Source organism: Schistocerca gregaria, chromosome 2 (genome assembly GCF_023897955.1).
Source record: "Schistocerca gregaria isolate iqSchGreg1 chromosome 2, iqSchGreg1.2, whole genome shotgun sequence".
NCBI classification, from domain to species: domain Eukaryota; kingdom Metazoa; phylum Arthropoda; class Insecta; order Orthoptera; family Acrididae; genus Schistocerca; species Schistocerca gregaria.
Window position 1 is genome coordinate 16,493,583 of NC_064921.1, and position 14,445 is coordinate 16,508,027.

The 14,445-nt window shown below is 40.6% G+C and overlaps 1 protein-coding gene across 5 annotated transcripts in view; it reads right to left on the reverse strand.

Moving 5' to 3' along the window:
* LOC126336242 (uncharacterized) overlaps window positions 1-14,445 on the reverse strand; it is a 224,274-nt gene that overhangs the window by 34,103 nt on the left and 175,726 nt on the right. For all 5 annotated transcript variants that reach the window (XM_049999734.1, XM_049999736.1, XM_049999731.1 and 2 more), the window contains exon 6: window positions 645-866. In XM_049999734.1, coding sequence (XP_049855691.1) covers window positions 645-866 — 222 coding nt within the window. The remainder of the gene's footprint in view (window positions 1-644; window positions 867-14,445) is intronic.

Consider the following 14,445-nt stretch of genomic DNA (forward strand, 5'->3'; position numbering starts at 1 on the left):
CCATTCAAAATGCTTTCGACCCATTTCAGAAAATTCATTCCACAAAACAATAATCAATTCTGGAAATCAACAAACTTACACTAGCTACTTCAGAACCACATTATTTAGCCATTATCATACTTTACTTCAAAGTGGATATTCATAGGGGAAGGCGAGATGGGAGTGAAGGGGGAGGAGAGAGATGGGGAGGAGGCAGACAGACAACTGGACATTCCACTCTTTGAGCTACAATGACCTGTCCATTCACAGCCCAAAACTCTCAGTCAACTGGTATGCAAAGCTCTATGAAATTTACAAATATATTTAAATAATTTAGGTGTAAATGAGACAACATATCCTATGGTAGAAGCACTGAGTTGCTGACAGGTACACAAAAGAATGAAGACTTTGCTAGCTTTTGGACAAATCGTAGTTACATTTTGCAGCTGAATAGGCGGTCCCCCCCCCCCCTTTTTTTTTATGGCACCTAGAGTTCAAAGGGTTTATCTAAAGGGTAGCCAATTTATTCTTTTTATGTGGTTGTCGATGTTTCCACACTTCTATTGTTCAATGAGTTGAGTTGCCTCCTTTACTCCTAAATTATTTACATGTTGATAGAACTTTTCTTACCACTAACACATTTATTTTACTTTCAACTGACATACCATTCCAATGCAGTTAGTGAGGCCAATAATACTGAGCAGGAGTGATGCTTCATTTTCAGTGTAGCCATAGAGCATCATGTAATCAGCCAAATAGAAGTATGGGACGATAAACCATGTAAAAAGCAGGATAGTTGAAAGTGATGTAAATAGGAAATGCAGTTCCAAGAACATTGAGAAGTCCACAATGTCCCTCAAAAGGTCCAGTATATCAGAATACCATTTCTGTAAAACATAAAACAAATATGAATTATGGCAGATGGTAGAGTAACATCAAATTTATTTATATGTAAATATTGATAAAAGTTGAATGGTGAAAAATGTTTCAAGTTTTCAGAAAATTCTCTTTCAATCTGAAAAGCCTTAAACGTTAACTGTAGCTCTAAGCGATCCACTTTGATTTGTCTTTACTAATTTCTAAAGATTTTCACTGTTCAGACCACAGACACAACACACATCTCTATTCATATTTTGCTGAGGAACTAAAACCTACGTCATAGACAAATTATATGCTCCTCTGTTTCCATTTTGACAGGTAAGTACCGTTCAAGTTTGGCTGCAGAAATCAAACCTCTGAAATATTTAAAAAATGAATTAATGTTTTTTATTTCCACAATTCAGTATTTGTTTCTCACAGTTAATTTCAGAATACTATAGAGTTACAAATGTTTTCTTACGATGTTAAATACAAGACACAGTATGGTGGGCTCTGGATTTAGCGTAATATAAAAATTCTTCTTCTAGTATTCAGTTATAAACAGACTCGATCCAAGAAATGACAATTTCAGGAGGGTAAAAGTGTCTGTTTATTAGCATAGTAAGAACACAGTCTCCAATTTTCACACTACTGGGTGGTGTTGATCTAAAGATACAAATGCGAATCTACAAACATAATTGCGTTAGCTGACAGTCCGCATGAGGTGAGAGAACCACACTATAAATGATGTTTCTCTAGCATTTTGTTGTATTTGAAGACAACTAATGCATTACTGCACGCACTACAAAATCATGTGACACCCATGCAAACAGTGAGAACCAGCAAAGCATAGTAAGGATGCACTTTGTTACCTAACATGTTTGTGTGCGCACATGCACACACACATACGAGTAAGAATGGCCATGGTGTGGTTAAGAGCTTCCATCAACAAAAACAACCACCAGTGTATATACACTTGACAGAGATGTATCATCAATTAAAAGATGCAGCTGAAGATGTCTGGAATGTTGCACAAAAAAAATAATAAATAAATAAATAAATAAATAAATAAAAATAGCAGGTGCCAGCAGTAATCCAGATGTAAAATTCTGCACCTGTGCCAACTGAGGTTTGAGATGACTAGACAGAAACCAATTACAGGTAGTGCCATATCTCTGGAATGTCACACCCATACATTCAGTGTGTCTCTCCTATTAAACACTCACCCAATGTGGCAGTTACATGCTTACAAGCTGCCACCATAAATGACGGAGGGCTCTCTTGTGTTCGTCCAAATACTCTAATATGTTTATAAATCCAAGTTTTCCAACAAAACATAATGGTTTAATGTGATGGGATGATTTCTACGAGCATCACCAACCAATCCAGCACAGATGTTACAGGCAAATTTCATTTGGGTTTACTGACTGCTTGAAATATTTTATCACCATAATGTGGAAAACTGGCTGTTTCAGTCCACAGAATAACCAAGGGAAGCAAGACCAGTTAAGAAATTTTAAGTGTTTGCATGAACTGTAGCAACAATTAAATGAGAGCTATTTGATATCATCCCATTACTATTAGTGTCATACCTCTTCTTGTAAATATTCCAGTCTCGTGCTACTGTATGTCCACTAGGGTGGACTTCATTTTTCAACTTTCTAATTGTTTACCTTTCACCCCCTTATATTTTTCCAATCAAAAAAGATCTCAGCAAAATTTTAGCTCTATCAAGAAACTGCACTGTGACCACAACAGATGTGTAGTCCAAAAATGTTCCGTCTGAAAGTCTTTTTCAAACAAATTAACTGTCTATGAACTTCCAGCAAGCTGGAGTAGCTGTGGATCATCAACTTCTGTTAACCGGTACAGCAAAAAACGAGTTCACTCTGTCTATTTCTGGGCTGGGACCCATTTTCATATCATTGTAACACAGTTAAAAATGGTATTTCCGAAAATGCAAAAACATGTTACAAATGTGCAAATGAATGGCAACTTTTTTTGCACATTTTTGACAAGTTTCTGCATATTTGGAAGTACCATTTTTGACTATCTTGCAACGATTTGAAAATGTATCCCAGCCTGAAACCAGTCCTCAAGTGAATAAAAAAAATTAAATATCTCTGCTAAAGGGAATATGTTTAATGTCAGTGCTCCCCCCCCCCCCCCCCCCCCCCCACACACACACACACAAACACAAACACACAAATTGGGGGGAGGGAGAGGGGGCGGGAGGGGGGAGGGGAAGTCCTGGGGCAGGAGGCTAACAGATTCAGGGCAGGAGGATTGTTCATGACAGAATATTCTGGAAGGACATGTACCTATTCATAGTTCAGAGAAGCTGACATTAGGGGAAAGGACATAGATGGCACAGGTTGTGATGATGCAACTGAAATCTAGCATGTTGTACTCGGCAGCCTGTGGTCAACTATTATCTTGGTCACATTTGACAGAAGCAATTTTGGACAGAAACTGCACCAGAGTTGGTATGTGACAACGCTGCTTTCATATATGACCAGGCCCCTGATGGGATAAGATAAACCTTTGACAGGACTGGAGCAGAATGTGCTCATTTGGTTAACTGGACATCTTTCACATGGGTCTACCACAGGAATATTGAACTTTATCACCCATGTAGCATGGGGCTGGGAGTGAGGTGGCATATGGACTAGGATACTGCATAAGTTGGGAGGGCAATGCCACACCACTTTGGAAGGAGTGGGAAGGGTTGTAGGTAGGACATTCCTGATCTCTAAGCCAATGGTAAATAGTTAAACAATATGGTCCATTTGTTCTAGTCTGGAATGAAACAGAGTAATGATGGGGTGCTCCTTTGCAACTGATCCTTGGCGGTACGCAGACAAAGGGGTGTGAAGATACATTGCAGGAAATTTATCTACAGACTAATTTTGGAGTATAGTACCTGTCTGTGAAGGCCTTAGCAATATTTTCAGTTTGTTGGGCAAGGGAATTTGTGCCACTGCAGATGTGGAGTCCACAGGTGGTCAGATTGCAAGGGAGTGAATTTTTTGTGTAAGGGATGCAAGCTATAAAAACGTAGGTACTGCTGGTTGAGTGAGTTTGATATGGATAGAGGTATGGATGTGTCCATCAGAGAGGGAGTCAATAGAGTCAATATCTAGGACTGTTGCACATTTGGCACAGGCAGCACAAATTCATCTTTTATTTTTGACAATTTCAATGGATATCACAGTCATCTTCTGGCCTTCAAAAATGGTTTGTTACTAAAAGTATTCATTGCAAGATAGAGCCTCATGCCATGCTCTCATTATAGCACTTAAAATACAGCACTTCATACATAGGCTTGTCAGGAATAAAACCATTTGCAATTAAAAGGCTCCTTATGCGCATGACCATGTTCTTACACTTAGCACTTGCAGACAATTGTTAATTCTCAATAATCACAATATACAGAAAGATGCATATTTGCCCTTCTGTTTAGATTTTTTGACTTGTTCCACGCACTGAGGATCCACCTTCGATGAGGTATATGATGCAACTATGTGGTTCTCTAGAAATACCAATCATCTATGAGCACTACTTACACAGACATGGCCATGGGCACAAGGTGCTTCCTAGCAGTAAATGTTTTATTTTTGACAAACCTTTGCATGAAGCACTATATTTTTCCCACCATAATGACATCACATGAGGCTTTAAGTCGTTATGAACACATTTAGTAATAAACATTTTCCAAAGACCAGAAGATGGCACTTATACAAGTCAAAACCGAAATAAAGACAAATTTGTGTGTTCTTGTTACTGTTAAGTGTGCTACTGAGTAAAACACATCATTTTTCTATTCCTCAACACGAGAAAATTCATGTCAAAAGGTTCAGAGTCTGAAGGAACAAGGATAGTGTCTTGGGCCTAGGTCCAGATCATGAAGCTTTAGTGTTAACATTACCAAACTGCTTCACAAGATATGGAACCAGGTTGTTAGAGGAACAGATTACAATTCACAAAATGTTATGCAAACAAGGGACAAATTTGTATTGCTTAAAATTAACAGTGGGCCATTCCAAATATGGAATACCCTAAGGTTCCATGTTGGGACACTTTCCCTTGTTTATTTCTTTATAATGTAATACACTGTTCTCCAAACTCTTAAAAATACTGTATGCAAATAATACATTTATTATGACAAAAAAGCTAAGGCAGTCTTGAGGTACTTTGATGTATTATCAATGGAATCCTGCACATTTTAATAAATGATATATAAATTTGTACTACAAAGACTGCAATAATGGAGTTCAATATATATTTTCATCCATAGGAAATGATACTGCAAAAAAGAACTGAACAAAATTACTGGGAACCACAACCAAAGATAATCTGAACTGGGAAATAGCAACACAGACTCCTTTACCTGTAAAAAAAAAAAAATTGTCAAAAATGTGATCAACAAACATTGTAAAGATATGTATGCATTAAAAACTGCTGTCATCCAATTTCACCCGTGCCATAGAAATAGGAGGTGTACACTTAACCTTTTCCAAAATCAGGTGTGCTCACCAACCGAAGTGTATATATTTTAAAGTAATGTTCCTTGCAAAAACAATGCAACCAAGTTAAACTGTGACCTGCGCCAACATAATGAGACAAAAATAAGAACTCCATGTAAGTAGCCCAAGAATGGTGTTACATGAAGAAATGCACTTCATGTTGGGCTGAAGATCGCCAGAGCCTATACCAAAAATTGCACACCCCTTCTTTTTATGAGCTAGCTAGGCTACCCGGCTTCACTCAGGGAGTTGACAAGAGATTGTGTGGTAGTAGGAGTAAGAGGATACACTCAAAAAGCTTAAGAGATAAATTTTTACTCAAAACATATTGTAATTATTTACAATATTTGTTTACAAACAACATTTTTCATTTTGTTATCAGGGGTATATATGCACAAATTTTTCGAATTTCTTACTCAAGAGCAAGATATGACCATGAGATAAGCAGGAGTCTTTGAGGTCGATGCCACAACATTTCAAAGTTTGTCCTTGTGCTTTTGCCAGTTGAAAAACCGTAGGCTAATGTGACTGGACATTGCAGTCTTTTAAATTGGAACGGCAGTTTAGTAGACATCAGTGGTATTCTGGGAATAAATAGTATGTGTCCTTTGTTATTTCCAGTCGCAAGTTCAGCTTCGATGATGTTATTTGATAGCTGTTTGACGATCATCCTTGTTCCATTACACAGTTTTGATAAGTTGAAATTTCCAAGTATCATTATTGGAGATATAAGTCGAAGGCAGTGTAATGGCATTCCTGGTATTTGCAAAGAGATTAGAAATTCTGTAGTACGTAAGTTTACACTTTCTTCTATGTTTACCACTGTGTCAATCTTCTTGTACATTCTCCCTTCACTGGTAATTTTCTTTTGAATATTAAAGTTGATATAGTCGCCAATATTATTTTTAGTTGCCAAAATTGCCCTTTCAAATAGCCAATCTGGATTGGCATAGTTGTTGACAATTTTCGGGTAAATTTGGTAGACGAGTTCATTTTCAGCAGTGGCTATGTTGCAGAAATAACTGTCAAGTATTTAACAGTTGTCTTGTCCACAGGATATGTGCCTTCACCTGTTTGTTAAAGTTGTTGAGCAAAATGTGCTGCTTCATCTTTTGATAGTTAGAACTTTAATAATTTCTGTTAGTCATAGTATTTGAATGTGTCGCCAGAGATGTGATTTTTTTAAGCAAACATTGGTCCCATCTGCTAGTGATGACTTGGGATAACTGGAAGTGTTTGTCTAAAATCTCCTGAGAGTATGAGTAGAGCTCTTCCCATCACTTCATTGTTTCCCCGCAAGTCTTAATGTTCTGTCTATAGCTTCGAGTGATTTTTTTATGTGTCATTGTGCTTTCATCCCAGACAATAATTTCAGCCCACTTTAGAAGTTCACCCCAATCCAGATGCTCTTGAGATTTTACATACTGGGAATTGTTATTCGGCTATAGTCAACGGTAGCTGCAGGGCGGAATGGACAGTTCATTGTTCTTCCATACGTGTGGCTGCAATGTCGGATGATGCCGGTGCTAGAGTGATGTGTTGTTTGGCTCGTATACCTGCCAGCAATAGATTTATTAGAAACATTTTCCTGGTGCCGTCTGGTGTGTACAAGTAAATAATTCCGCCAGTGCTGTTGTCGATCTGCTCCCTAATAACATTGCAAATATCCTTTTGATTGTCACTGAGGAATGGTTTGTTGTGAGCAATGTACTGAAGTAGTTTGTTGATGATTTGGGTTTTTCCTTTGTTATTTCAAAGTTTACCCCATGGACAGCATCTTTTCGGGTTCTTGCATCCCAAATTGTACTAAGAGCTGTTTGTTTACTGCTAAACATTTATCTTCTAGGCAAATGAATGTTTCATTGAAGACATCATCATCAAATTCAATGGTCAGTTCAGGATGAGCATGTCAGATTTGGTACATCCGAACAATGCTAAATGTTTCTGTCTCTGGATGTTGATACACAAAATATTGGGACCAACAAGTTTCACATATCTCAAGACCGTTGATGGTTAGCTAAGCCAGACGTACAGAGAAGCATGTCAATGGTTAGGACTACTGCGAATTAACACTATATTGTCACGTAGAGGAAGGTGTGAGCAGATGAATGACGAACATTACTTTCACTTAACAAAGGTTTATTCAGCACTTGCACATACAAGAGCGTGGAGCGAACTGCCTCTGGCCAGAACATATACAGCTACAGAACATTCCAGTACAATGATTCTTGCCATCTGTGGATACTTCTCGAATGTACTCAAACCGAAGACAGAAATTAAAATGTCTCAGTTCAGGTGAGTTTTGAACTCACGACCCTACATGCAACAATCTAGAATCACAACCACTACACGATGGCGGCTGCGCTACTCTGCTTCTTCTGTGACACTGCTCCCTCCTTAAGAGAGCAGCGTCTCTGTGTTACATCCTCCTAGTCCCAGAACGAGTCATCGGTCCTGCATACTCCGACTTCCAATGACTGATGTTCTCCCTGGCGGTGATCATCTTAGTACTTCCCTTGCCACTACATTCTTCATTACCTTCCCGCTTGTTGCCTGTCCCTGGAGCTTCAAATTTACCCTGGGTTGCAGGGTCCTCATAGGACTTCATTCAAAGGACATGAACCATATCTCTGATTTTTCGTCATCTTGTGTCGGGGTCGAAATCTCCAACTTTATAAGTAACATCAAGCAACTGTCTTACAACCTACAAGGTTCAAAGTAGTGCCTGAGGAGGTTCTCAGAGAGACCAACCTTCCAAATAGGAGTGAAGATCCAGACGAGGTAACCAAGCTGGTAGACAACAGAGCAGTGGCTTGCATCATACCTTCAGCAATCATTTTCTTGAGCCTGCAGTGTGTGGAGTCGAGCTAACTGCCAAGCTTCCTCAATTCTGGTTGACATCTGGCCGATGTAGTCGTCGTCCACGTCATCAGGATGTAATAGAAACACAGTTCCATTGTCGCCATCACCTCCTACCCATGCACCAGGAAAAATGGCATAAATCCTGTGGAGTCTTGTTTGGTGGTGTTGTACACAAGCATCACAAAAGGTACATCTCATCCCAGTTGCTCTGCTCAACAATGACGAGCATCGTTAGCATGTCGGCCAAGGTCTTATGGCGTTCAGTACACCTGTTAGTTTGTGGATGGAAGGCAGTCGTCATGTGACGAATAATGTTGCAGCAACGGTTTATCTCTGTCACAAGATTCAACTGAAAAACTTTCCCTCCATCCGTAATTAACGACCTTGGGGCCCTGTGTTTTAATGCAATGTCTTCTACAATGAATTGGGTTACCTCAAATGCTTCAGCTGTTTTTACAGATTTTGTAATAGCATAGCACGCCAGATAATCAGTGCAAACAACAATCCACCTATTGCCACTAGCAGACGTTTGAAATTGTCGAAGAAGGTCAATCCCAACACACTGGAAAGACGTTTCGGCTGGTGGAATTGGTACGAGTCGGCCAAGTGGTTTCTGAGGAACTGCCTTTCTCGTCTGGCACTCTCGACAGTACGACACACAGTGACTGACAACCCTAAATAAACCTGGCCAGAAAAGTCTATTGCGATCTTAAGAAATCCTAAATGTCCGGCCTCAGGTGTGTCATGGAATTTCTGTAGAACATCTAAGAGCATGTGTTTTGAAATCATTGGTATCCACCTCTTTCCAAACGGATCAAAGTTTCTCTTGCAAAGTAATGAATTAACTACCTTAAATTGTCCTCTGACCGATTTCAGGCAAGCATAATTTAAGATATCTTGGCATCCTTCCCCTGCTCGGTAGAGAGATCCTGGAGTGCAGCGAGACAGTCACTATCTTCTTCAAAGTCTTGATGTTCTTGCACAGAGTTTCTTGAGAGACAGTCCGCATCTTGGTGTTTCCTTCCACTTTTGTACACTATGGTAATGTCATACTATTGAAAACGTAGTGCCCTCCTGGTGAGTAGTCCTGCCACTCCTCAAGACCCGTCAACCAACAAAGTGAATGATGGTCTGTAACAACTGTGAATGGCCTTCCATAGATATACTGTCTAAATTTGCACATGGCACAGACCACAGCAAGACATTCTCTTTCTGTAGGTGAGTAGTTTCAGCTTTTGTAAGTGTCCAAGAAGCATAGACTATAACCTTCTCTTTTACATCCGAAATCTGCAACAGAACAGCACCGATCCCATACCCACTGGTATCTGTGTGTAGTTCTGAAGTGCTCTCTCACCATACAGACCAAGTACAGGGTCAATCATCAGAGCTTTTCGCAGCACATCTAAAGAATCTTGTTGAGCACCATCCCAGATAAATTTAGCACCAGCTTTAAACAACTCTTGGAGTGGCCTGGCTTTGATAAAATGGCGGTAATAAAAACACCTTCCGAGGAAGCTTCTCACATCTCTTTTTACTTTTAAGAACAGGAAATTCCGTTATAGCTCCACGTTTTCTGGGTCTGGCTGCACACCTTCGTTTGATACAAAGTGTCAAAGTATTTTGAATTCTTTTGTTCCAAAGAGACACTTTCTTGGATTAAGTTTGAGTCCGGCTTGTTGAAGGCACTTAAAGGCCTCCAGTCATTTTGTGTGTTCATCAAATGTCTCTGAGAACACTATAATGTCATCTAAATAACAAAGACACATTGTCCACTTCAGGTGCCTTAGAAGATTATCCATTTGTTCAAAAGTTATCTTATTAAGCTTCCTGTAATCAACACAAAAGTGCCAACTGCCATCCTTCTTCCAGACGAGAACCACTGGTGACGACCATGGTCTCTGCAAAGGCTGAATGATGTCATCCTTCATCATTTTCTCTACCTCACTGTGAATTATTCATCGCTCCATTGCTGGCACACGGTACGCTCTCTGGCTTACTGGTAGATAGTCTCCAGTGCTAATCCGGTGCTTCACCATCGAATTGTCTAATTCCCTCTTCACCCGTGGATTGAAGCGTTCAGAGAACTCTTGAAGAATGGCAAGTAGCTTCTGTTGTCCCTTAGTGAGATCTGGCGATAGCCGAGTTAGAACATCTTGTCTCTTAGTGGTAGTGCTAATTTCACCCACAGACTCGGCATGGGAGGTGCGCATATTTCCGTCCACAGTATCTCATCTCATCTAGCACAATCTTCGAGCAACCACAACGTATAATTGCTTGAGAAGCTTTCAAAAAGTCCCATCCGCGAATGACATCATGACTACACTCTATTCCAAGGGCTGTGTATGGCCACTTATACCCACACGAACGACACGTCTTCCTGTAGGTTTCACATAGCCACCTTCGGCACAGATGTTTTGTTGTCGACGAATACGGTTTTCTGCAACTGGCGACGGTACTTCTCCGATATGACTGAATATGATGCTCCAGAATCCACAAGAGCTTGGGCTGGTCAGCCTTTCATGAGGATATTGACGAAGTTTCCTATCATTTTTGTAGTGATCAACGACGGAGGATTTTTCCCTTCGGCGGCCCCATCTCCAAGCAAGGTCACACCCTTTAGTTTTCCAGGTTGCGGTGGCTAGGTGATCGGCTGGAGCTTCTAAATGGCGATGTCCACCTATGTCGTGCTGTACCCATATCTTCGTGTTCATCTTCGTCATCCCGGAGTTGGCATTAGCTAAGATTGGTCTGCTGCCTTCTGGCGAGGGCGTAATCAAATATTCACAGCCTTTCTCGACAATAGCGCACCACATGTCTCAGTTGTCAGCAGTGGAAACATACTGGTTGGTTATCATGGGTCCTCTAGACATCAGTCTTCCTTGGTGTCCGAACAGGTTCCTCATGAGGCATTGTAGGAACATAACTTCGCCTGGGTCTCTACTTTTTCACAATTTTAAAGGGAAATGAAGGACAAGAGACTGGGTTCAATGTCTGCTACACTTCCTCCCTTATGACCTCTTGAAGCGTTTTGTTTTTTGCTTGCCGTGCAATCCAAGTGCCTACTTAACTTCCTATCTCACTATCTGACGAACACTTGTGAAATCAGTTTCTGCCTCCATCATAGGCATAGATACGACGTTTGGTAGCCGTTCAAACTTCTTGTGTGTAATTCTTTTTTGATGCATTGTCTCTATATACTGGCACCATTTTATGAATTCGTCTGCTGTCTAAACCACCTACAGGAGTAGGACTTGATAGATGTCCTCACTAACACCCTTCATGAGATGTGCAACCTTATCTTCCTCCTTCATTCAAGGATTCACCATTTTACACAGCTCCAAGACGTCTTGAATGTAGGATGCTGTAGTTTCTCCTGGCCACTGTGCCCTGCACTTTAATTTATCTTCAGCCCTGCACTTTTGTCGTCTTGTTGCCGAAATACTTGCGCAGCTCCACCTAGAATACTTCCCAGTTTGTGAACTTCTCCTCGTTCTCATACCACTGCTTGGCAGTGCCCTCCAAGTAGAAAAATATGTTAGCCAAACACACGGTGTCATCCCATTTATTAAATTTGACTATACGCTCATACCTTCAGCTACTTGTTTGGATCTTGGCCACGTCACCAGAGAACCCAGAAGGATGTCTCACGAAGCGGCACACAATTGCTGTTATCGTGATGTCGTCGTCTTCTGTCTCTGATAGATTGCTATCTGTTGAATGTGGCTAGAACTTGGGTTTCTCGCCACAAACGGCAGCTCTGTCATGGCCTAATGGGAACCACTGTGTCGTCGATAATATGCGGTATCACAAGTTCCAATACCCAGCATCTCCACCAGAATAATGTCACATAGAGGAAGGTGTAAGCAAATGAATGACAAACACTAACTTCACTAGAAGGTTTATTCAGCACTTGCACATACAAGAGCGCGGAGCGCACTGCCTCCGGCCGGAACATATATAGTATATATACAGTTATGGAACATTCCAGTACAATGATTCTTGCCATTCGTGCATACTTCTCGAATGTACTCTAACCAAAGATAGAAGTTAAAATGTTTCAGTTCAGTTGAGTTTTGAATTCACGACCCTCCATGCAACAATCTACTATCATAACCACTACACTACAGGGTCTACGCTACTCTGCTTCTTTTGCGACATTATGAAGCTTCACTCACAGCCTCAGGTGAGAACAAATGGGAGACTTACTTGCCATACTCCTAACAACATGTAACCCATTGAATCCAAAAATAGCTATGGGATTTGTTCAAAGAGGTACAGAACAGGAACAGGTTGTGCAACAGACAACATGTCAGTGATAATGTGCACGCAGCTAGCTATTGACTGGGTCACATTTCCCGTGATTATTCAGTGACAGACAGACTCTTTCAAGACAATGTACAGAATTAATAGCATGTAACATATAACTCACGGCCTGCAGGGTTTATAAAAGCTCTGCTGTTACAGACTGAGTTAACTATACTAAGTAAAAGAAATTATATGGAAGGAAAAACTTAAAACATATTTCTTAAATCCTCGGTGCTTTAGTATTCTTGAGACTGAGGGAGACCATCCCGATCTTAGAAGTAATCTATTCCGACACACATTATGATTTAGAAAAATTATGCTCATCAGATAAGGTGCCAGATACTGTAAACCCCCCCGCCCCCCCACACACACACACACACACAATTAAACAATGGAAAACTTCAGGTAGAAATATCAACAATGTGAGAAAAAACAGATTGCTACTTCCTGTAAAGCAGACACATTAGGTTGCAGACAGGCACAATTAAAACATGCTTACAGAAAGCTTTCGGCCACAGTCTTCATCAGTAAAAGAAAAACAGCGTTTATACACACAAGCAAGCCCACCTCATGCGTACATGACCGCTAACTCCAGCGCCTCAGAACAAGGTGCTGGAGTTGATGGTCACATATGCATGAGGTGTGCTTGCCTGGAATGGTGTTTTTCTCTTTTACTGATGAAGGCTGTGGCCAAAAGCTTTAAACAAGTATCTCAATTGCGCCTTTCTGCAACTTAACATGTCTAATCAAGTAGCAATCTGTTAAAAACCACAATTTCTTAACTTTCATCTGTTACTGGAAGTTTATCATTCACGACAGTCAATGATTTGTTTTGAAGGATGGGGAGTGAGACATAAGGGAGACGAGATGGAGAATGGGGTGGCAGAGGGGAGGAATAAACACAGAAGCCACACACATCCATTGTAAGAACGCTAACGAAATTTAATTTATCCATGAACATAGCAGCTTGTTAAGCAGATCTTTGGTACTGCTCCTCAATCTGACCCCATTACAGGTAATATCAAGTGACAGAAGAGCCCAGAAAGGCGACAACTTTCTGTTGCAGCATCGTTTAGTAAGAGTGAGAACATCGCACAGATGATCATCCATCTCTAAAGGCAGATTCTACAAAAGAGGCATGGTACATGGCAGAGAGGTTTGCTGTTAAATTCCTCAAAGTGTATGTTTGAAGAGGAAACTAAAACCATATTACTTTCTCACATGTGTATCTCCCAAATGACTACGAGAGAAAGAAAATCAGAGAACTCCAGCAAGCCCATAAGGAGACTTACTGAAAGTCAACCCTCATATATTATTTAGGTCTGGAACAGGGAAGGATGTAATAGTATTGCCAGGAGTACTCTGTCACACACTGGAAGGTGATTTGGTGAATTTAGACTACATTACAGTTGTTTCTCTACGTAACAAAAGAGGTGCAAGAACTGGCAATGTGCAAATACTTTTGGAAAGCTCCACACAAGAATATGGGACACAAGCACCTTACAGCCACCACAAAAATGCCTGCCTATCAAGCATCCATGCTGGGCACCCTCATGTATAGTGCTGATGCCAGGGCATCTTACACAAAACAAGAACATAAGCCCAACACCTTCCACCTGTGGTGCTTACAAAACATTCTAGGCATAACATGGAAGGACTATGTGGCAAATGAGATGGTCCTGAATGCTGTGAATGTATCAAAAATCACCACCACTCTCAGGGGATGTTGCCTGTGGTGGTTAGGACATTTACGTTGTACAGACTACTCCGTTTTCCCGACGCACACTACTTAGTGTGGTAGCATGGCAGCACATGCTAAGAAACCCCTTGGAAGACCTATTTTGTGCTTTGAAGATCATGATATGCATGTATTTAATATCAATTGTGACAAACGGGAGAAGCTAGTGAAAGACCT